The sequence below is a fragment of the Strongylocentrotus purpuratus genome, unplaced genomic scaffold (genome assembly GCF_000002235.5).
Source record: "Strongylocentrotus purpuratus isolate Spur 01 unplaced genomic scaffold, Spur_5.0 spur5_scaffold_13, whole genome shotgun sequence".
NCBI classification, from domain to species: domain Eukaryota; kingdom Metazoa; phylum Echinodermata; class Echinoidea; order Camarodonta; family Strongylocentrotidae; genus Strongylocentrotus; species Strongylocentrotus purpuratus.
In genome coordinates this window covers 16,076,169-16,095,563 of record NW_022145598.1, presented here as the reverse complement: position 1 = coordinate 16,095,563, position 19,395 = coordinate 16,076,169, and the positions used below count along the sequence as shown (strand labels likewise).

At 36.1% G+C, this 19,395-nt stretch overlaps 1 protein-coding gene across 3 annotated transcripts in view; it reads right to left on the bottom strand.

Annotated features, from left to right (window-relative positions):
- LOC105436929 (focal adhesion kinase 1) overlaps window positions 1-19,395 on the bottom strand; it is a 136,884-nt gene that overhangs the window by 55,425 nt on the left and 62,064 nt on the right. For all 3 annotated transcript variants that reach the window (XM_030983011.1, XM_030983012.1, XM_030983013.1), the window contains one exon: window positions 17,937-17,999. In XM_030983011.1, the coding sequence (XP_030838871.1) occupies window positions 17,937-17,999 (63 nt within the window). The remainder of the gene's footprint in view (window positions 1-17,936; window positions 18,000-19,395) is intronic.

The following is a 19,395-nucleotide window of genomic DNA, read 5'->3' as shown; positions in this document are numbered from 1 at the left end:
TGCTTCTGCATGATGAATGCACATTATATGAACAACTTTGACAATTCCCAGTTTATTTCTTGGAAGAACTCAATGGATCAAATCAATTAAAAAAAGATGAAGCTTAAAATGTTATAGTTAAAAAAACAGCACATGTTTGAAATTCTAAAAATTCTTTGGTGTCCACCCATAACATGCGTTACCGTATATGAAAAATACAAAATACAATTTTGTTAAGAAAACTTCATTTATAATCGTTCTAATCTTTCACAAGAAAGGCTTTCTACATTGTATATATAAAATTCATTGAATTGTTCAATTTTGAATCAAATAGATATTTTTAAAAAAATTATGAAACTTTGGTGTCCACCCTATAGAGGGCTGGGTTTACCAGTTTAACCCTGAGTTCGCCACGAGCTCCCGAGTTTACCCCCCCAGTTCGCCACGAGCTCCCCAGTTTAACCCGAGCTCGCCACGAACTCCCCCTTTTACCCACGAGCTCGCCACAAGCTCCCCCTTTTACCCACGAGCTCGCCACGAGCTCCCCAGTTTACCCCCGAGCTCCCCAGTTTACGCCCGAGCTCGCCATGAGCTCCCCATTTTACCAACGAGCTCGTCACGAACTCCCCCTTTTACCCACGAGCTCGCCACGAGCTCCCCCTTTTACCCACAAACTCGCCACGAGCTCCCCCTTTTACCAACGAGCTCGTCACGAGCTCCCCCTTTTACCCACGAGCTCGCCACGAGCTGCCCAGTTTACCCGCGAGTTCGCCACGAGCTCGTGACGAACTCGTTCACGAGCTCGTGAAGATTTTGTAAGATCGTTACTAGCGTCCTGGAAGCGTGTTACGAGCTAAAAGCCTAAAAAACGATCTTATTAAGCTTACCACGAGCATAATACGAGTTCGCGACGAACTTAAATTTGTATAGGGGATAGGCTTGTAAGTCCTATGCACGCGGCTATGAGGATGCAAAGAATGGGTACGCGATAGTGCGTGCAAGGTTGCTTGGATATGGTATGATGGCAAAATATACTCATCTGACCAGCTGGTTATTAAATAAAACATTGGAAAATGACCAGGAGTGGAATATGCTAATTATGAATCCTTGCAATCGATATCAGATAAGCTGTAGACAAATCACAACATTTTATCTGTAAGAGCTATCTAATATAGGCAGGTACATGTATTGATTGTTGAAGAGAAAGAAAGAGAAAATGAATTAAGGGAAGAATACATGTATATTCAATGGTTTTCTCCCCTATAACTTTGCCTCATAAACATACATTTGTTCAGCATAACACAGGCAGGCACTGGCAGTTTTTTTTTAAATAGATAGAAAAATAAAGACAACAATAAAATTAATTTCTTTAGCGTCTCAACTTCCAATCTCTCAAACTGGTTGGGCATGCACCGATACCTCTTTCAGGCTTTCATTATACAAAATGACTTAAAAAAAACAATTTACTGAACCATAAGAAAAAGGCAATTGGATGAAGAATGGATCAATCAAATTAAAAGAGATTTCAAGTCAATTTAGTTCAAAATAATTTAAAGAAATCAACATTCACTTCTTTCTATTGAAAGGGGACCTCGAATGGATCGCACAAAGAAGAAAACTTATAACCACGCAATTACAATCAATTAATTACAAAATAATCAAATACAGTTAATTCACAATGTGAATTGAGTTCAGAAATCAAACAGAACAACACGGCATATCTTGATTTTCTTGAAAGAATATTTCAGAGTGGACAAGTCTTGAAGATTAAACAAGTCTGTGGGCTACAACAATGTACACAGCAATGTATAATGTTACTGGACTCTTTGCAAAATGATGAAGAAACATGATGCATCTCCTTTGCCTCCATCTGAATTACCCAAATTGTCACAATATTTCTACTTACTCTTTGTCTTGCGTACCACCGCATAGTCAGGAAAAGATGATTTTTGAACTACAGCATACATGGAATGTACAGGTCGAGTATAACTGATTCACAGTCGGTTTATGTCAAAATATTCCTCGTCAAAAAGCAAAATAGATCCAAGCTACCAAGTCTACCACATTGGACAAAAACAACAAGAGTCAAAGACATACATGAACGTGTGAACTCTGCTCAGTTATGTCCACAAGTCAACACCATCAAGTTTGCTCCCAAAACCAAACAGATTTCAAAACTTCAGCATGTACCCACTTCAAGGTTAGCTCCGCTCGGATCAAACAATAACAAATAAGATGATCATCTTTGCGAACAGTAACAAATTTTTCATGTTCCCTTTTGATTTTACTTTCAGAAGTGCATGGCAACCAGTTTTTGATGTTCCCTTTCTATTTTACTTCCAGAAGTGGCAACCAGTTTCTGATGTTCCCTTTCGATTTTACTTCCAGAACTGGAAATCAGGGTTTTATGATCCCTCTCAACAAGTATGCTTTCAGAAACCAGCAGAGTTTGCCATGATACATCTGTCAGAAGAAACTGCATTCCTCACACTCAGACACCAAGCAAATATGATCGCTTCGTCGAGAGTTGTGAATGACAGTGGTGGACAAAAAGCATATACAGAGAGCATAGCATATTATTAGACGGAAACAAAAATATTGTCATGAAATCCCCCACATACCTACATGTTCAAGTACTTCCTCAATATCAAAAGACAGTGCTCAATAATAATGGACTCATTAATGGAAATAAATCTGTTTGCAGTTCCTTGCATGATCTGTCTTGTTTCCCAGAAAGGGGGATCACCTTTACATTTACCATTTACCTGATGAAACAGTAGGCAGATCGGAAGGGCTATTAAACTGTCCTTGAGATTTTGGTAAATTGAGCACTTGTTGATGATTTGTCATGATCCATTGGATTAATCTATAATCAATTTTTTTCTTGAATTCCACATATCAAAAACAGAAACAGATTAATAATAGATTACAGCATTCTTGGAATACGACCAATAGGCAGAGCTTTAGAAACTGCATTTGTTAAAATTCTTGTCATTGTTGATGAGGATCATGACTAGATATATTTTTACCAACGCATTGATTTACAATCATGTATTTATGATGTTTGTACTTTTTATTATGGTTACTTGCTGCTCCTGAATTTATTTCTCTATCTTTATTTCATTAGTATTGGAATTAGTATAAATTAAATTATATTTAGTTTTCTTGCCTTTAATATAGAAGTAATTTGTACATGTAACTAGATGGAGTAACATGAATGGAAATTTCTTTTGACTCTGCTATGCTGTGCTTAGTAGATATCTTGAGCTGGTAATATTCTTGCAAAATTTGATAGGTACAAGTATTCCCTGACCAACAAAAAAATATATTAAACACTTTGGAAAATATTATAGAATGTAATAAAGGGCATTTCTATAAATAGCCTTTGAAGTGTAAACAATGAAAGTAAAAATTTGATAGGTAAATTGTACATGTATTCACTGACAACAAAAAAATGTATTAAACACTTTGGAAAATATTCGAAAATGTACACAATGAAGTATTTCTATAAATAACCTTTGAATTGTACCTATACCATTGTGCAGGCCAATAAATTAACATACAACCTCTCTCCTGTATAGCTTTTGTAGAAACGGTTCAGTTTCATTTTCTGAGAAGAAAACATTCACAAAGTGAAATTTGCCATATTTTTATATTTCTGGATGAGAATACAAAGACTGAAAGATCAATATTTTCGGAATGATCTGTCTAACTCCAAAAGTATCAAAGTACAATTTACTTTCTGACTCACTGTCAAAGCAAATGTCACAGAATGTGTTTTCTTTTCTTCAGAAAGGAAAGAAAACTATTGACTGTATGGCAGACATGAAGAAAACAAAAGAGACCACCTTTGAAAGTTCACACAGAATGCTACTGCACATCAGTCAAATCAATGAGACCAACACTAGACCAACCAGAGAGAAAAAAATTTAAAGGCAAAAATCAGTCAGTTTGGAGTCAGATTGGCAGTGTGACTTCAGTACAAAAAGGAGAAACATGTGCACACATCAGAGAAAATGTGAAAATGAACAAGTAACTTTTGAATTTAAAACAATAGAATAATTAGAATTAATATAAAATCAGCAATTCTAAAATTTCCTTTGTGACTCCTCTCCAATTTTTGTTTATGTTTTTATTTCTCTCTCTTTAGACTTAAAAAAAAAAACAGTTTGCAGTAAAAACGTGATATGAAACAATTTTCCTCATACGTGTAGGCCCATGTGTACCTCTTCACCAATAGACAAGACAGGAGATTTTAATCACACTTTTCTACCCTAAAGTTGATTTCTCGAAAGTCTCTATGACCATACTTTCAGTTCATTCACCAAAATGATGATTTTAGCTCCACACTGCTTTTCCGCGGCCATTGAACTTACGGCCAAGAGTTGCCAATTTGAGAAGGAAGTCTTCGGGCCGAAATCAAGACTCACTGACCAAGGCCTTCTTAGGGCTAGGCAAAGTTTATGGTGACTGAACCTAAACATTTTGGTTTTCTCCGAGGGTGTGTTTGTAGGGCACGCAAACACAGTGGCCAACAAACATCCTGGCCTTTCAACATGTGGGACTGTTCGAACTCGTGAAATCAAAGGTACACACACATGGAGTAAACAACATTATTTGTTTTCTATTAATAGTTTAACTCAACAATAATGACGTCAACGACATCAAATTATTTGTATTTATTTGGTTACCACAATACCCACAACATGTGTGTCTTTTTTCCTTTTTTTCTTCCCACAGCTTAGAAACAATGATAATTAGCAAACAATATTCCATCTGCAAATATTAATACTTCATATATCTATTTTCTTCTTCCTTTTTTGTTGTTGGGGGGGGGGGGGCTATTTTAGAAAATAGATACTTGCTCACTTCAGAAGCTTCACCTTTCCCAAGGAAGCTACAATATATGTTTTTGAGACTAATGTGAAAGCTTGTTATCATATACAGTTGTGTTACTATTAAAATTGACTCCAAAATTACAATTACTGAAATGACAATTATCATGAAAGCCATTTATTTCAAATGGCAGAATGCTTATCTGATACCCATCTTATTTACAACATACAGTTAACATCTAAATTCATACAGTACCAAGCTTTAATTTTTAAGTATGTGAAAAATTGGTTTGACCCAATTACGTTTCTTGGGAATGAGACATCTAAAGGTATTCAACCAAGGCCCTAGCGCTATTCAACTGGTCCACCGTTTATTCTTGCATTACGAAAAGCGCAAAAAAGACATCAAAAGATTTAGCTGCTAAAGATAAACTTTAGTACTGGTAATGCGATTGCATTGTGAAAGAAAAGGTGTGGAAAGGATCAGAAACAGTTGATCATGTAGCATGTAAAAATTGGTGTGCACTGCAAGGTTCTAGAGTCATCAAAATCATAATAAATTTGACCGAGTCTTGGTAAAGTAACAAGCACTGTACACAGAAAGCTATATATGGGACAACACACATGGTGTCGGGGCTAGTACTACCTTGATTTCCTTGTCTTTCTATGCTCATTACTCAGCCAGTATACAATTTCTTCCAAAATTGTTTGGCACATGTCATTTATTTGTAATCTTGAACATTCAGTGTAAGTTTCTTTTGATTCTGTGAGAATTAATTTTCTTTTTTTTTACCAGAACTCAAGTTTATCTTTAACTGTGGCTCACTAGCAGACAGTTGATCTACATGAGCAGGAAACATTGAGCACGCTCAGACAATTGTTAATAGGATATCCTCTGATAGGGTTGTTAAGTACCCTTCTGTTGATTGATCAGAGTTTTAGTACATTTCATGATGTCCTATCTTTGAAACGTTCTATTAATTCCATTACCCATTTGGATACTTACGTGAAATTTGTCACATCATGATAGAAATCTATATGACTATATCAAGACTTTTTTACATTTTTTGATACATGTAAATGGTTAGAATTTTTTTACAGAATTGACTACATTATGTTTCTACATGAGAATAAAATGATGTGAAGAAAAAGCATTTTCAATGACGAACAACTAGCTAGAATCCTTCAGTATGACAATCAATTCATCTGGAAGCAAAGTAAAGATATATTTCTCTACATTCCACAGATTGAACAAATCAATAAACTTCCAAATCAGACCAAGTTCTTTATACCAGAAGGAGTACCCAGAGCAATGAATATATCAAAGACCAATCTGGTGAATTACCTTTTTTCAAGAACTTCCTCATCATTTATCTGCCAGAGACATCATCAATCCTGTTTCAAATGATCTTTATCATGATCCATAGTACTGAAGTCCATGAATGACAGAAAAGTTTCCTTGGAACGTATTTCAACGACAACAAATCACTGGTGTTAGAGATCGGCGGTTAATCTGCAAATGATCCAATGACAGGGTCAAATGTCCCTCTGGTTTAACTTTAATACTCTAACTTATTATATTTGCAAGTCAAGTTTGCTATCCATAGAGTACTCAGTAACCTAAATAAAATCTTTGGTAATCAAGTGATAAAAATAACGATGTCTTCAGTAGGTGCAAGTGTCCGCCAGCTCAGGTGCTAAAATGCATGTTCTGCATAAAACAATCCTCTATATAAAGATATTGTCCTGGTAAGCAAAGGGGCCTTCCATACAAAATCAGCACATCTTCAAGATGATCAGGGCTCCGTCTTACAAAGAGTTACGATTGGTCCAAATCAATCGTACCGTAAGTCCCCAAATCAATCACAACTTTAAAATTGACCTCCATGTTCCATGAAAAAACGCCTCTCTGAAATCTGCTCTATACAAGCATTTAAACAGGCATCACTCTGAATATTAAACAAGATAATAATACCACCATGTACCTCTCTATAAAACAGACGTCCCTGATCATGATATACCAGCAACTTCCACCCACAACAATCCAAATTTCTGCGTTGATTGCGAACCTTAGGCCTGTCCTCATCAGCTCGAGATTGCCAAACAGCCCGCTATTTCTGATTTGGGAAATAATCCAGAAGTTACAAATCGCGTCTTCATCAGCTCGAGACTTAATCTCAAAACTTGAAACTTGAGCTCGAGATGTTTGGCTCAGTGTTCGCGCATAGTGCGAGTCTTCGGGCTGGTGAAGACGCACCGGATAAATAGCAGGATATTTTACCAAATAGCGGGATATTTTGCAAACTAGCCCAAGATATCTTGGGATGATTATCTCGACCAAATATCCCGATAATTGCAACCTCGGGCTGATGAAGACGCGAATTAACTGGATACCGGTAGTTTGTGATAGGGATAGTTAAAATAGCGGGATATTTGGTAATCTCGAACTGATGAAAACAGGCCTCTCGTGACTTCCACTCATTTGATACATACCGTGTCCGGCTGGAATACATGGATTTCCGGGTGAATTCATCAAAGAAAACAGGGTGACAGTTATCACGAGAGAATAAGAAGGTGTTACCTTATCCTCTTCTGTAAATAAAGCTACCAGTAAATGTAGGTACCAGTATTAAAGGTATAGACCAGTTTTGGAAACACCCCCTCTCAAAAAAATGAAATGGAAGCTCTTATTACCAATCATGTGAAAGAATATGTTTTGACTAATACACGATGATACAAATTATGCCGGGAAACCGCCTACTAATTGATATATTTGTTAAATTATCATATCTATCCGGCCTGGATAGATTTTGCGTAGTCCCATATAAATCTTTCTGTGTAAAGTGCTTGTAACTTTACCAAGATTGGGCCAAATTTCTTATCATTTTTTGATGATTCCAGAACCTTGCAGTACACACCAATACTTATATGCTAGATGATCAACCTATATCCTCACCTACCACACATAAAACAAATTTTGTTATGATTTTAAAAACTTTGTTTGGAACCAAGTGACATTAGAGAATTGTATATTAAATGTCTGAATATTTCAGATTAGTTCATCATGTATGAGGTTATTATACCTGATAAGTGATAATTTTCAAGAAATGTTTGAAACCAAAGTAAAGTGACGCTGCAATAATTGAGGATACTCATATATGATTTCTAGGTGTTCCATCAACAAAAGAATAAACTGGGAAATACGCAAATTGATTGGCATTATTGTGTTTAATATCTTCATTTCGTTTTTTCCCCCGTACTAAATTTTACAATTGTTTCATTTGTGACGTCTTCAGCGAATCAAATTTCAGCAGCTACAGATGAAAACAAAAATTAACCAGAAAATGAAGGATATTTTGAGGGCTGTATTTGAGGAGGTATTTGATAACATATCTGTTAGAACTAAACAGACTAGAGGCAGACCTCTTCGCATTCGAGTCTGAATGAACCAGACAAACCAATCGTCTACAAGTTGTGGGACGCCCCCTCCCCAATCCCTCATTGCCTCAAACTGTTCCTTCTGGACACATTTCTAGTTGAAAAATTAATTAGCACTCACAAGAAAAAAAATATTTTGAGGGCTGCAGTATCAAAGAAAGTGGTATATATGCTGACATCTGTTGGATGTAGGTGAAACACTTGTTAGGTTGAAAGACATCTGAATGGCATGATACAGACCTTTTAGCCTTTGGATGAACTACGCGAACCAGTTGGTTTCAAGGTGCTGAAACCACTGGCATGCTGGCCATTTTACATCTGTTAAATAGCAGGAAATGAACTAACCAATTAACTAGGCATACTGATTGAGCTCTATATGGCCAGGTTCAACATTTAATAGCTGCATCACACTGCAAGCAGAAATCTTCAATTTTCTCACGTTCAGGGGCCCGTTTCACAAAGCATTTTTTCAATGACAAGTGACAAAAATCAGTGACAAATCTGCTGATAACCAATCAGAAGCAAGGATTTCAGTAGCTTATAACACCAATTGTCATTTGTCACTGATGACAAGTTTTGTGAAAAAACCCCAGGTTCAACATTAGCTGCATTTACACTGCAATCAAAAGTCATCAATTTTCTCACGTTCTGGGGTGTGTTTCACAGAACTTGTCATCAGTGACAAATGACAGTATTTGTTATTAGCTACTGAAATCCTTGCTTCTGATTGGTTATCAACCGGTTTTGTCACTGGTTTTTCTCATTTGTCATTGAAAACAGGCTTTGTGAAACGGGTCCCTGATGTTTGCCGGTAGTTGCTTAGCGACTTCTAATGAAACACCTGACTGTGAGAAAAATCAATGATTTTTGCTTACAGTGTTAATGTAGCTATTCTCGTGGTTTCCGTCTTTTAATACATTATAAACATGAAGCTTCCTAGAAAATACATCATAGTCCACTTTAATACAATGCAAGTCAAGTTCCTACTAATGCAAGACAAGCACAGAACTAGGTTACGGGAACATAACTCAACTCAGTGGAAATGATGAAGAGAGAACTTGTGTGAATCATAAGACATAGAAATCCATTTTATGATTCACACAGACAATTACTGGGTGCATGAGCAGACACACTAACACCCATTTGAGTGAGTGGGATTAAGGATAGATCCCAGGATGATCTGTCTGTATTATCAACTGTAAATCACACTTCTGTCTATGAGTGATTTTTATACAATTTTGAAGTACATGTCATTAAACATCTTAAGCTTGTAATTTAATAATAATAATAATAAAAATAATAATTATTGTTTTTTTAATATCGCTCCCGTCTGTCAGTTTTGGCACTCCCGGTGCTCCACAATTATTACCCAGGCTTTAGCATGGCTGCCATTATGGAGCTCTAGCATTTCAAGGAATTAATTCCTGCCAGGTATCCGTTTGACCTCACCTGGGTGGAGTGAGGCAAATACAGATTAATGTCCTGCCAGAGGACATAAGTGCGTGGCGGGACTCAAACCGCCAACCATGTGATCTGCAGTCACGTGACGTATCTACTAGACCGTGACATATCCACTACATCATAACACCTCCATGCACTATGTGTGTAAGGTATTACATTTAATGATAATTGTGCCGTTGAATTTTGAAGCCTCTCTATTACAAACTTCAGCTCTTTCTCGTACACCTGGTTACACAGCTGGACTATAGTATTGGAAGTAGGAACACATTTTGGGGACATACATATACATGTACAGTATATAAGCTTCTGTGATATATGCTGTACAGTACATACCATTATATTATGGGTTAAAACCAACAGGGAATTGTGCCAGCAAAAAGTAGGTAGGGGTAGATGAGGGGAAGTAAGAGAGGGAACGGCAAAAGATACACATTTCTTTCTGACGTCTTGTCAGAAGTTTTATCACAGCAATAATAAGTGATCAAAGTATGAACAACTTTGAAGGGGCCTACGCGTATATAATTCACTCGGAATGAAAGCACTGAATGTGTCCCTATGGTCTTGTTGCGGTAACTTATCATTGAAGCCCCTGTGGATCTTACAGGTAATATCGACTGAAATTAAGTGATTTCCTCTATCAATTTATACTTGATAACTTTCCAGGTGTTAATCCCCTTGCTCAACTACAGTGTACGTAATACACCTCCTATAAGCGGAAGTGTATAGACTCATCAACCAGTCTCCAAGTGGTCCACAATCTTCAAGCAACTTTATTAGTAATTACGTCTTCCAAAGAATTTATGCTATGTCAGGTTGAGGTATACATAATATCATCAGAATGGTTTTTACTCCCTTCTACATCTCAACAGACAATATGTAGTATTTCAGAAAAGTTGATATTTTCTTCATTTTTCAAACTTGTCTAAACCCATGTAGAAAGTAGAGCACAACCTTATTCAAAGAAATGACCCATCATTCACCCCTAAATTGAACTAATTTAATTTGTAATACCAATTTTCATTTTTATTCTATTCGCCTACATCTTCCACCCACCACAATATCTTTTACTTGAAGCCCGCATCCTCCCGCCCCTCCCCTCCTCTCCCCCTTTATTCAATGTACCAACAAGCTGTTGACAACAAAACATCAAGTTCATGATTTGAGGGAAGGTCTAGTTTTATCATGTCTCGGCATCAAAAGACAAGTTAAGTTTATTTCCGAGGGAGGTACCTGCAGATAGGGGAAAGAGGGTACACTTCCTGCTATAGCAACGCTGCTAGAAACGCTGCTAGAAAGTAGAAACGTTAATATGAACGTCTCCCAAGGGGCACGTCCGTTTAAAATCTGGTTGCTATCACGATTTCATGTAAACAAACACATACATGTATAAACAACATGTGAGCTATGGATACAAATGAAATAATAATTGAATCTGGGGGTTCATTCATGGTTCACATTCAGGTATGGTACTCGAAAAAAAAATCACTTTCCAAAAAATCTTCTATGAATTGTTATAAAAAATATTTGTGGCAGAGAGTTTCAAGCAAAATATCGCAATCTTTTCACATGCAAGAAAATGAACTATGCCAGAAATCAGCTCTTTACCTGAAGGCGGTTGGGGGGGGGGGGGGATTTATACCTCTAGGGGAAAACAAAGATACCCCTTTATTATTACCTTACATTGTGTTTCGGAACATTGGATGCCAAAAACCTAGACAATACCATAGCAATCTGGTTTTATTTAGGACAGCAGGAAGTCAAAAAGACAATAGGTCAGAGCATTGTTGAATATTTAGATTATGAGGAACTTTGTTGCGATCGTTTGTTGACAGACTTGCCCTAGATCCATGATTGTTTTCTGAAAAACTGTCCTGTTTTTATCAGTTCAATACCAAATCCCCCACCCCCCCCCCCCCCTCCCCCAAACAAAAAAGAAAAACTACATCTGAAACTTCATGTGAAATAAGTGGGGAGATACACAAAATAAAGATTAAAGAGATACGGTACATATTAACAAAAACAACCAGAGATAAACATGCATGTGTACATCGTTCACATAAAAATATTTGTATAAAGTTAAAGATAAACTTGAGTTCGGGTAAAAAAAGAAAATAAATTCTCACAGAATCTAACGAAACTTACACTGAATGTTCAAGCTTACAAATAAATGTCATGTGCCAAACAATTTTGGAAGAAAATGTATACTGGCTGAGTAATGAGCATAGAAAGATGAGGAAATCAGGGTAGTACTAGCCCCGACACCATGTGTGTTGTCCCATATACATCTTTCTGTGTAAGTGATTGTTACTTTACCAAGACTCGGCCAAATTTATGATGATGTTGATGACTCCAGAACCTTGCATTACACACCATCACTTACATGCTATATGATCAACTTTTCTGATCCATTTCACACCTTTTCTTTCACAATGCAATCGCATTACCACAACTCAAGTTTAATGGTAATGAAATAGAATACAACAATGAGAGCAAGTAATGGAGGGGGTGAGAAAATTAGGGTAACGCAGAGATTTAGCTCGCCTAACTATTAATTAATATTTCAATAAGAAATTAAATCAAACAACTCAGTGGGACAATACATTTTATTTTTACCAAATAGCTTCAAATATTTGTAATCAATTGGGTTCATTTAGGGCATTATTATTAACCTATTTTGGCAATAATTTAATAGAACAGGCAGCTGAATTCTCGGTACACTATTAACGAGGCCATAGTTGATACCAAAAAGTTCAGCAATTTTCAATCTAAAATTCAAGGCCTACATGTACATATCAATGATACAATTATATTAGTACAGACATTTTATAGAATGACCTCCCACTATTTGCAAAAGAAAGCTTTCAACAGTTGTAGTAAAATTTAAATGCACTTGTAATAATGCAAACATTTCTAAAGAATCCAAGTGGTGGAAAGTGTTGAGAAAAAAATCAAAGCTAAATTTCCAACAGAGCTAACACTTGTTCATCCATATTTTGCACACATTTTTGTTTCATGACTATGTTTGGTTTGATGCTAGGAATATAAAGAGTAAAACAATCTTTGAATTGGCAGCACAATGATCAAAACTGGACATATTTCCAACTTTTCGGCTAAATTGTCGCCATTTAAATTGTTATCAGATACATAATATTTTATTTTAAAAATGTAGGAATCAAAGAAATATTATTGTTGCCAATTCGAGGAACAATATGTGATCAATCTAGCCCTAAAAATAAATCCTTACATAAAAAGGTAAAAACAATGTGAAGTTATTGCCCTTCTGACTCTCAAAATTAAATACACACAAATAAAATCAATTGTTTTTCAGAATAATCTGATAACAAACTGAAATGGAAATATCAAAGTGTGTTTAATCTATGTTTGTTTCCTTGAACAGGATATTCCACTTGGTGTATAGATAATTTTGGGAATCTATATCAACAATAAGGTTAAACTTGAGTTCTGATAAAAAAAAAGGAAAATGAATTCTCACAGAATCAAAAGAAACTTACACTGAATGTTCAAGATTACAAATAAATGTCATTTGCCAAACAATTTTGGTAGAAAATGTATACTGGCTGAGAAATGAGCATAGAAAGATAAGGAAATCAAGGCAAGCAGGCCTGACACAATTTGTGTATAGTCCCATATACATCTTTCTGTGTACAGTGCTTGTTACTTTACCAAGACTGGGCCAATTCGTCCTTGTTTTCACGAAGTGACGGTAGTGAGGAAAATCGTAACGCAAAGTGAATGCAATTTTTTTTCACTACCGTCACTTCGTGAAAACAGCGACATGATTTTGATGACTCCAGAACCTTGCAGTACACACCAATACGTACATGCTACATGATCAACTTTTTCTGATCCATTCCACACCTTTTCTTTCACAATGCAATCGCATGACCAGAACTCAACTTTATCTTTAATTATTTTATTCTAAAAAAGAGGAAATGATATGACAATACATGACGGTCATGACGTTGAGTAGTATTGGATTATCAAACTCCATTGTAGTCCCATACTATTGTTTTCTGGTGTGTTCAAGCTTTATTCTGCCAACTCACTTCCCTTTTATGATCAATTACATGATTTTAGAATAACAAGTTTCTGTGAATTTAAATGAGTATGCAAAGTTCAAAGCTCTCTGCATGATATTTGAAATAGAACATACAGCATCTTCTAAAAATTAAAAAAAATAATGATTTAAAAAAACCCAGAAAATTTGCTTGTAGGAAACTGTCAACATGATTGCAAATGATCCAAACTCACAAAAGTTCCATGCCACAAAATTATGTGTTTTATAATGTGCAAAAGGTTCATGCAGAGGAAATGCCCATCGTTTATAACTATGGTGATGGTGGTTATTTTACCTGACTACTTAGAAAGCATAAGTGCTTGTAAGTAAGCAACCAGACGGCTTTAGGTTCTCTCCGAGGGAACTGGTAATGAGGATTAATGCCTTACCAAAGGGCACTAGCGCATCGCCTTGGTTTCGAACCAGGATCACCGAACTACAAGACCTTTGCTCTACAGACAATTTTCAAAAGTTTCACATTGTGACATTTCCTTAATCTATAGTATCTATATCATCAGATATGAAACCTGACATCAACTGAATTCAATACGATTTATAAAAGGAATGATTTATAAAAGGAATAATTTATATTTTCAAAACTAAACAGAAATTCTAGTTTTTATTAATCATTACATTCACAGAAATTCGAACAAATGATATGGTGAAACATCAAGCATGTATGAGCAAATGGCAATGTATTGTTATTACTCATTACACACTGCATTTGAAAGTACTTTTGTTTTAAAAGTATTTATGTTTCAAAAGTACTTTTGTTTCAAGAGGGTGTTCATTACTATGGTAAAACAAATTGTACAATTAAAAAAAAGAGAAGAGTGTACAGCTTAACCCAATGCCTGCTGGAACAGGGTGGCTTCTGTATTAAGCCTATGGGACTGAGAGAATTCAGGAGTCAACAGGTTAACCTACATGTCACATGATGATTTCTTTATTTTCATTTGAATTATGAATTACTTTCAGAAACTTGTGTAACCGACATATACTTGATACTGGGGAAGTAGTTGAATCTCATATGACACACTTGCCTAGAAAAAAAATGCAATGCATTTTGAATGCGTTCTGGTCATCCGATTGCATTGTGAAAAAAAAGGTGTGGAATGGATCAGAAAAAGTTGATCATGTAGCATGTACAGTACTGCAAAGTTCTGGAGTCATCAAAATCATAATAAATTTGGCCCAGTCTTGGTAAAGTAACAAGCACTGTACACAGAAAGATGTATATGGGACTACACAAATGGTGTCAGGGCTACTAACCTTGATTTCCTAATCTTACTCAGCCAGTATACATTTTCTACCAAAATTGTTTGACAAATGACATTTATTTGCAATCTTGAACATTCAGTGTAAGTTTCGTTTGATTCTGTGAGAATTCAATTTCTTTTTTTTTGCCAGAACTCACCTTTGTCTTTAAGGAGAGAGTTGAGACAATGAACATTATAACAAATGAATACTCTGACTCTAATCATGAATGGCATGTTTACCAGGAAAGCATTCTGACTGTCTGCTTCCTGTTCCAAGAGCATTATGGGAAGGCTAATGACAGCTCTACAACTAACGACTCGACGAGACTGGGCGAGACCTTGGCATAATTAGCCCATTATCACTCCAATAGTACGCATGACATTGGGACTAATGTTAATTGGGTATGGGATCAATGCAAAAAGGAAGGGTAATAGACACTGCGATTGACATCATTAGATAATAACTAGTAAGACAATAACTTTGTTCCTACTCTTCATGAAAATAAGATTCAATATATTGAGAGCTAGAGGACCATATTAAATCAAACTACAGTCAAACTGTTGACAGGTTCCTTCAGGAAATGTTTCAATGAGAAACCAGTTTTCAAGGGTAACAACAAATGTGGTCTTTGTAGACAGGTGGTCACTAAAGCAGGTTTGACTGAAGATTTAATGCCGATAGGGTTTTCAGCAGATGATCTTTGTACAGTGTATACCAAGAAGCTTCAAAGCTCCTTGAATAACTATGTTTTGTATTTTCTCTATTTCAATTGATCACTAGAGACCCATATTCAGTATAATAATAATAATAATAATAGGCATTTATACACCAAATGTATAAGGCAAGGTAGTTGTTACACAGTCTGGTATCGATTCAAAATTTGACTTCTGTCCCACATCTTCAAGCGGTAAACACAACTATATTCCAATTTTATCTCAAATTATTTGCAAAACAACAACAAAAATAAACAGAAGGTGAGCCACCACCTAATATTTCCTGCACTTTGCTTTTTCTTTTCTTGTTGAAAGGTCACCATTACTTTTTTTTTATCCCACTTTCAATTGTCCTGTTCCAATGGGTCATTAAAATATGCTACCAATGTCTTTACTTTAAAGGTAATACAAAGTTTTGGGAAATTTTGAAAATTTGGTGGATAGTGATTCTTTACAATTTTTTAAATATTTGGATGCCACTGTGGATGTATTATAAGCACTAGACAATTGAGCCCCTAAAACACTTCTGCTTTAGAGAAAAATTGAATATAAAAATTTACTGGTGCTCCCGGTAAATTTTGATAAATTTCAAATAGCGCCTACGGCCGTACACTGGTAGCTGCGACCATGAAAATATCAGAATATATTCCATACGGGAATAGCTAATTGGTAGATTTTAGTCAAGTAACATTGTTTCATAGCTTAATTAATATCTTGACCTTGAGAGGGAGCTATACAACATGAAGAGTTTATTATTTACAATTTCATAAGACTCGATTTCAACCGCGACAACGATCACTGAATATTGAGGATCGCAAATACTTCCAATATGTTCATTTGAACCAAATTCATGACCCTATACCAAAACTTTGTATTACCTTTAACAAACTTAGACAAATGAAGGGTAATACACACCACTGAAAAAGTTAATTAAAAAAAAACATTATTTAAAGAAAAGATAACTTCAAAGCAAGACAAGACAAATCTTATCATGCTCATCCGCATTCTCTAAACTCCGGATTTACAACCAATGACCAGCTTCTCTTTCAGCAAGTCATGTTTACTCTTAAATAGGGGAAATAAATCATCCACGATTTAGTATCACAAGTTCCCCTCCAAACTGTTTTTTGAGGATACCATAGATGAGTCATCTTAGCCCACCCTGGATCCAATACCTACCGGCTATAAATCACCCTTCCTAGGAATACCTTACTTTTTTTTCATGTCAGAAAGATTTTATGACCCCTATATCTATCAATGGTATGGTCCGCTGGTACTTTGTCTAAACACAACTCAGTAGTGTACAAGATTATGATGGAATGTGCCATGATGATTTATGGGGTTACAACTAGAAATTAAACTTGAGAAGATAATGCTTTGAGATATATGACATGAATGGAGTGTCTGGAATTGTTAGAATAAAAATAACATCTGATGAAAATGATGTACATGATGTATTTCTAAATAAGGAGTGCTCTCTCTCTCTCTCTCTCTCTCTCCCCCCCCCCCCCCCTCTCTCTCTCATCTTTCAAACATTGTGTAAATGTTGCTCACAAAAAATTGCTCTTCAAATCTTTTCTTTACAATCAAAGTAACTGGAAAAAATAACAAGCTAACAATTCATAACGACAAAACACAAGACCCCTCAATTTAACACAGAAATAGAAGACAAATAAAATGATTGTGCTGAAGTTAGATTATACCAACAGTGCAAATACAGAGTGTTACTGATTATAAAATATTGATAATGGAATAAAACTGAAATCATTCAAATATCACAAACATCATTATAAGTTATAACTGATGCAAGTCAAGAATAATGACTGTAAAAATAATTTGAAATAATATCTATAAGTAGAAACGAATCATTCATTAGTTATAAAACATTTTTTAGTATTTAACAAGTATGACAGAAACATGGAATAAACAACAAAAAGAGTGTATCAAAACTACATCTACACCTGTTCATAAAAGTGAAAATGCAATTTTGATACAAATAAGTAAATATCTTTCCACGCTACATGTAAAAAGAATGCGTTTTTAGCATGTCAAAGAAAGAAAAATGCAGAAATCATGTCTACTTTAAACAAAACCAACCAAATAAAATAAATGTATTGTAAATGGTTGAATGGAACAAAGTGCAAATGTTCTCTTGGATAAAAATCTACTTACGAATGACGTCTTGCACGGCATTCTTCGCCTTTTTCGCGGAACGCCGTGTGACTGCGTTGAAAGCTAGCAGGAGAGTGTGAATTAACATTGTGGACAAGTGTTTATCAAGGTCAAAGTTCAAAGGTCACACATAGAAAATGGGTGAGTTATTTGTTACAAGTAGAAGAACATCAAACTTTGAAGAATTTTAGATCTCTCCAAGTGAGCTGTTTTATTCGAAAACAAACATCCCAAATCGATGGAGTCAGGGTACCAACTTGGAAGAAAGTGTTGATGCACCATGCACATGTAAATGAAGTTCCAAAATAAATCTATCCAGTTTAGCCACGTTGGTGAGTTGAGGTAACCAGTTTTTAACTGCATGTAACGATAAAATAGTTCACCTCAAGCAGAAAAGTTCCTGGAAGTGAAACAGTTCTTAAAGGGTTTTCCAATCAGATCCTGTCCTCTTATTTTATAATGTTGAAGTGAGCGCTGTCATTGAAGTTGTTGCAGAATATTTCTGTATGAACAGTCTGTGTAACTGAAAGGTCTGAGTTCACAGAGACCTTTTCCTCAAAACAACAACTTTCAAAAGTACATGCAGACTTAGATTTAGCTGTTATTGTGCACTCAAAAACAGGTAACATATGAATGCGTCACTAAAAGAAAGCACACATGTAGACAAAACCAGATGATAGAAGATTTAACAGGGCGAATCACAGATGAAATAACAATTGATCAGTCTTCTATTCCTGGCACAGGAAAGGTTCCTATTTATTCTCCCTCTAATGATGTTGTTAATGAGTCGGCAGGTCCTAATTTGGATCGAAACGAAATGGGAGGTCACCAGAACTTTCAGCCAGTCATGGACACCCTAAGCTGGCAAATAAAACAAATAAATCCATGTAGAGTGAATAATCAATGATTGGTCCATCGCGAGACAATCTCCAAGAGCATCATCGGTGTCGGTACCCGTCGCAGGTGACAACGTCTCAAGAATCCATTTCAAAGTTGCAAATTTGACTCGAGGAAATTAAGTAGACATGTGAGTGAGGTCTCCAGACCTGTCCTTTGCTTAATAATGGTCACTGTTCATCAATATTCCTGAGAGGTTTAAAAGAAAGTTTCAAGAATCCGTTCTAGAGTTTCAAACTTACTGGAGGAAACCAGGTAGACAATCGAAAGAGGGTTTGCAGATTTCCGGACCTGTACCTTGCCTCGATCGATCGTCACGACACACGGTGCAAGGACAGGAAATACAACTTTCAAAAGTAGCGGGGGTGAAGTTTCAGCGGCCTTACGCAAGGTTATGCCTTGTGGTGGATTAGCTGTAAGGCTTGGGTGCAGTATAGGGCTCTGCACTGTGGGGGTTGGATTTGGGGTGCATGTATACAGTAGCGAGGTGCATGTTGTTGATGACGAATGTGGGAGGGGCTTGGAGTAAGGTGATTGACAGAGTAGATCTCCTGGCACATGG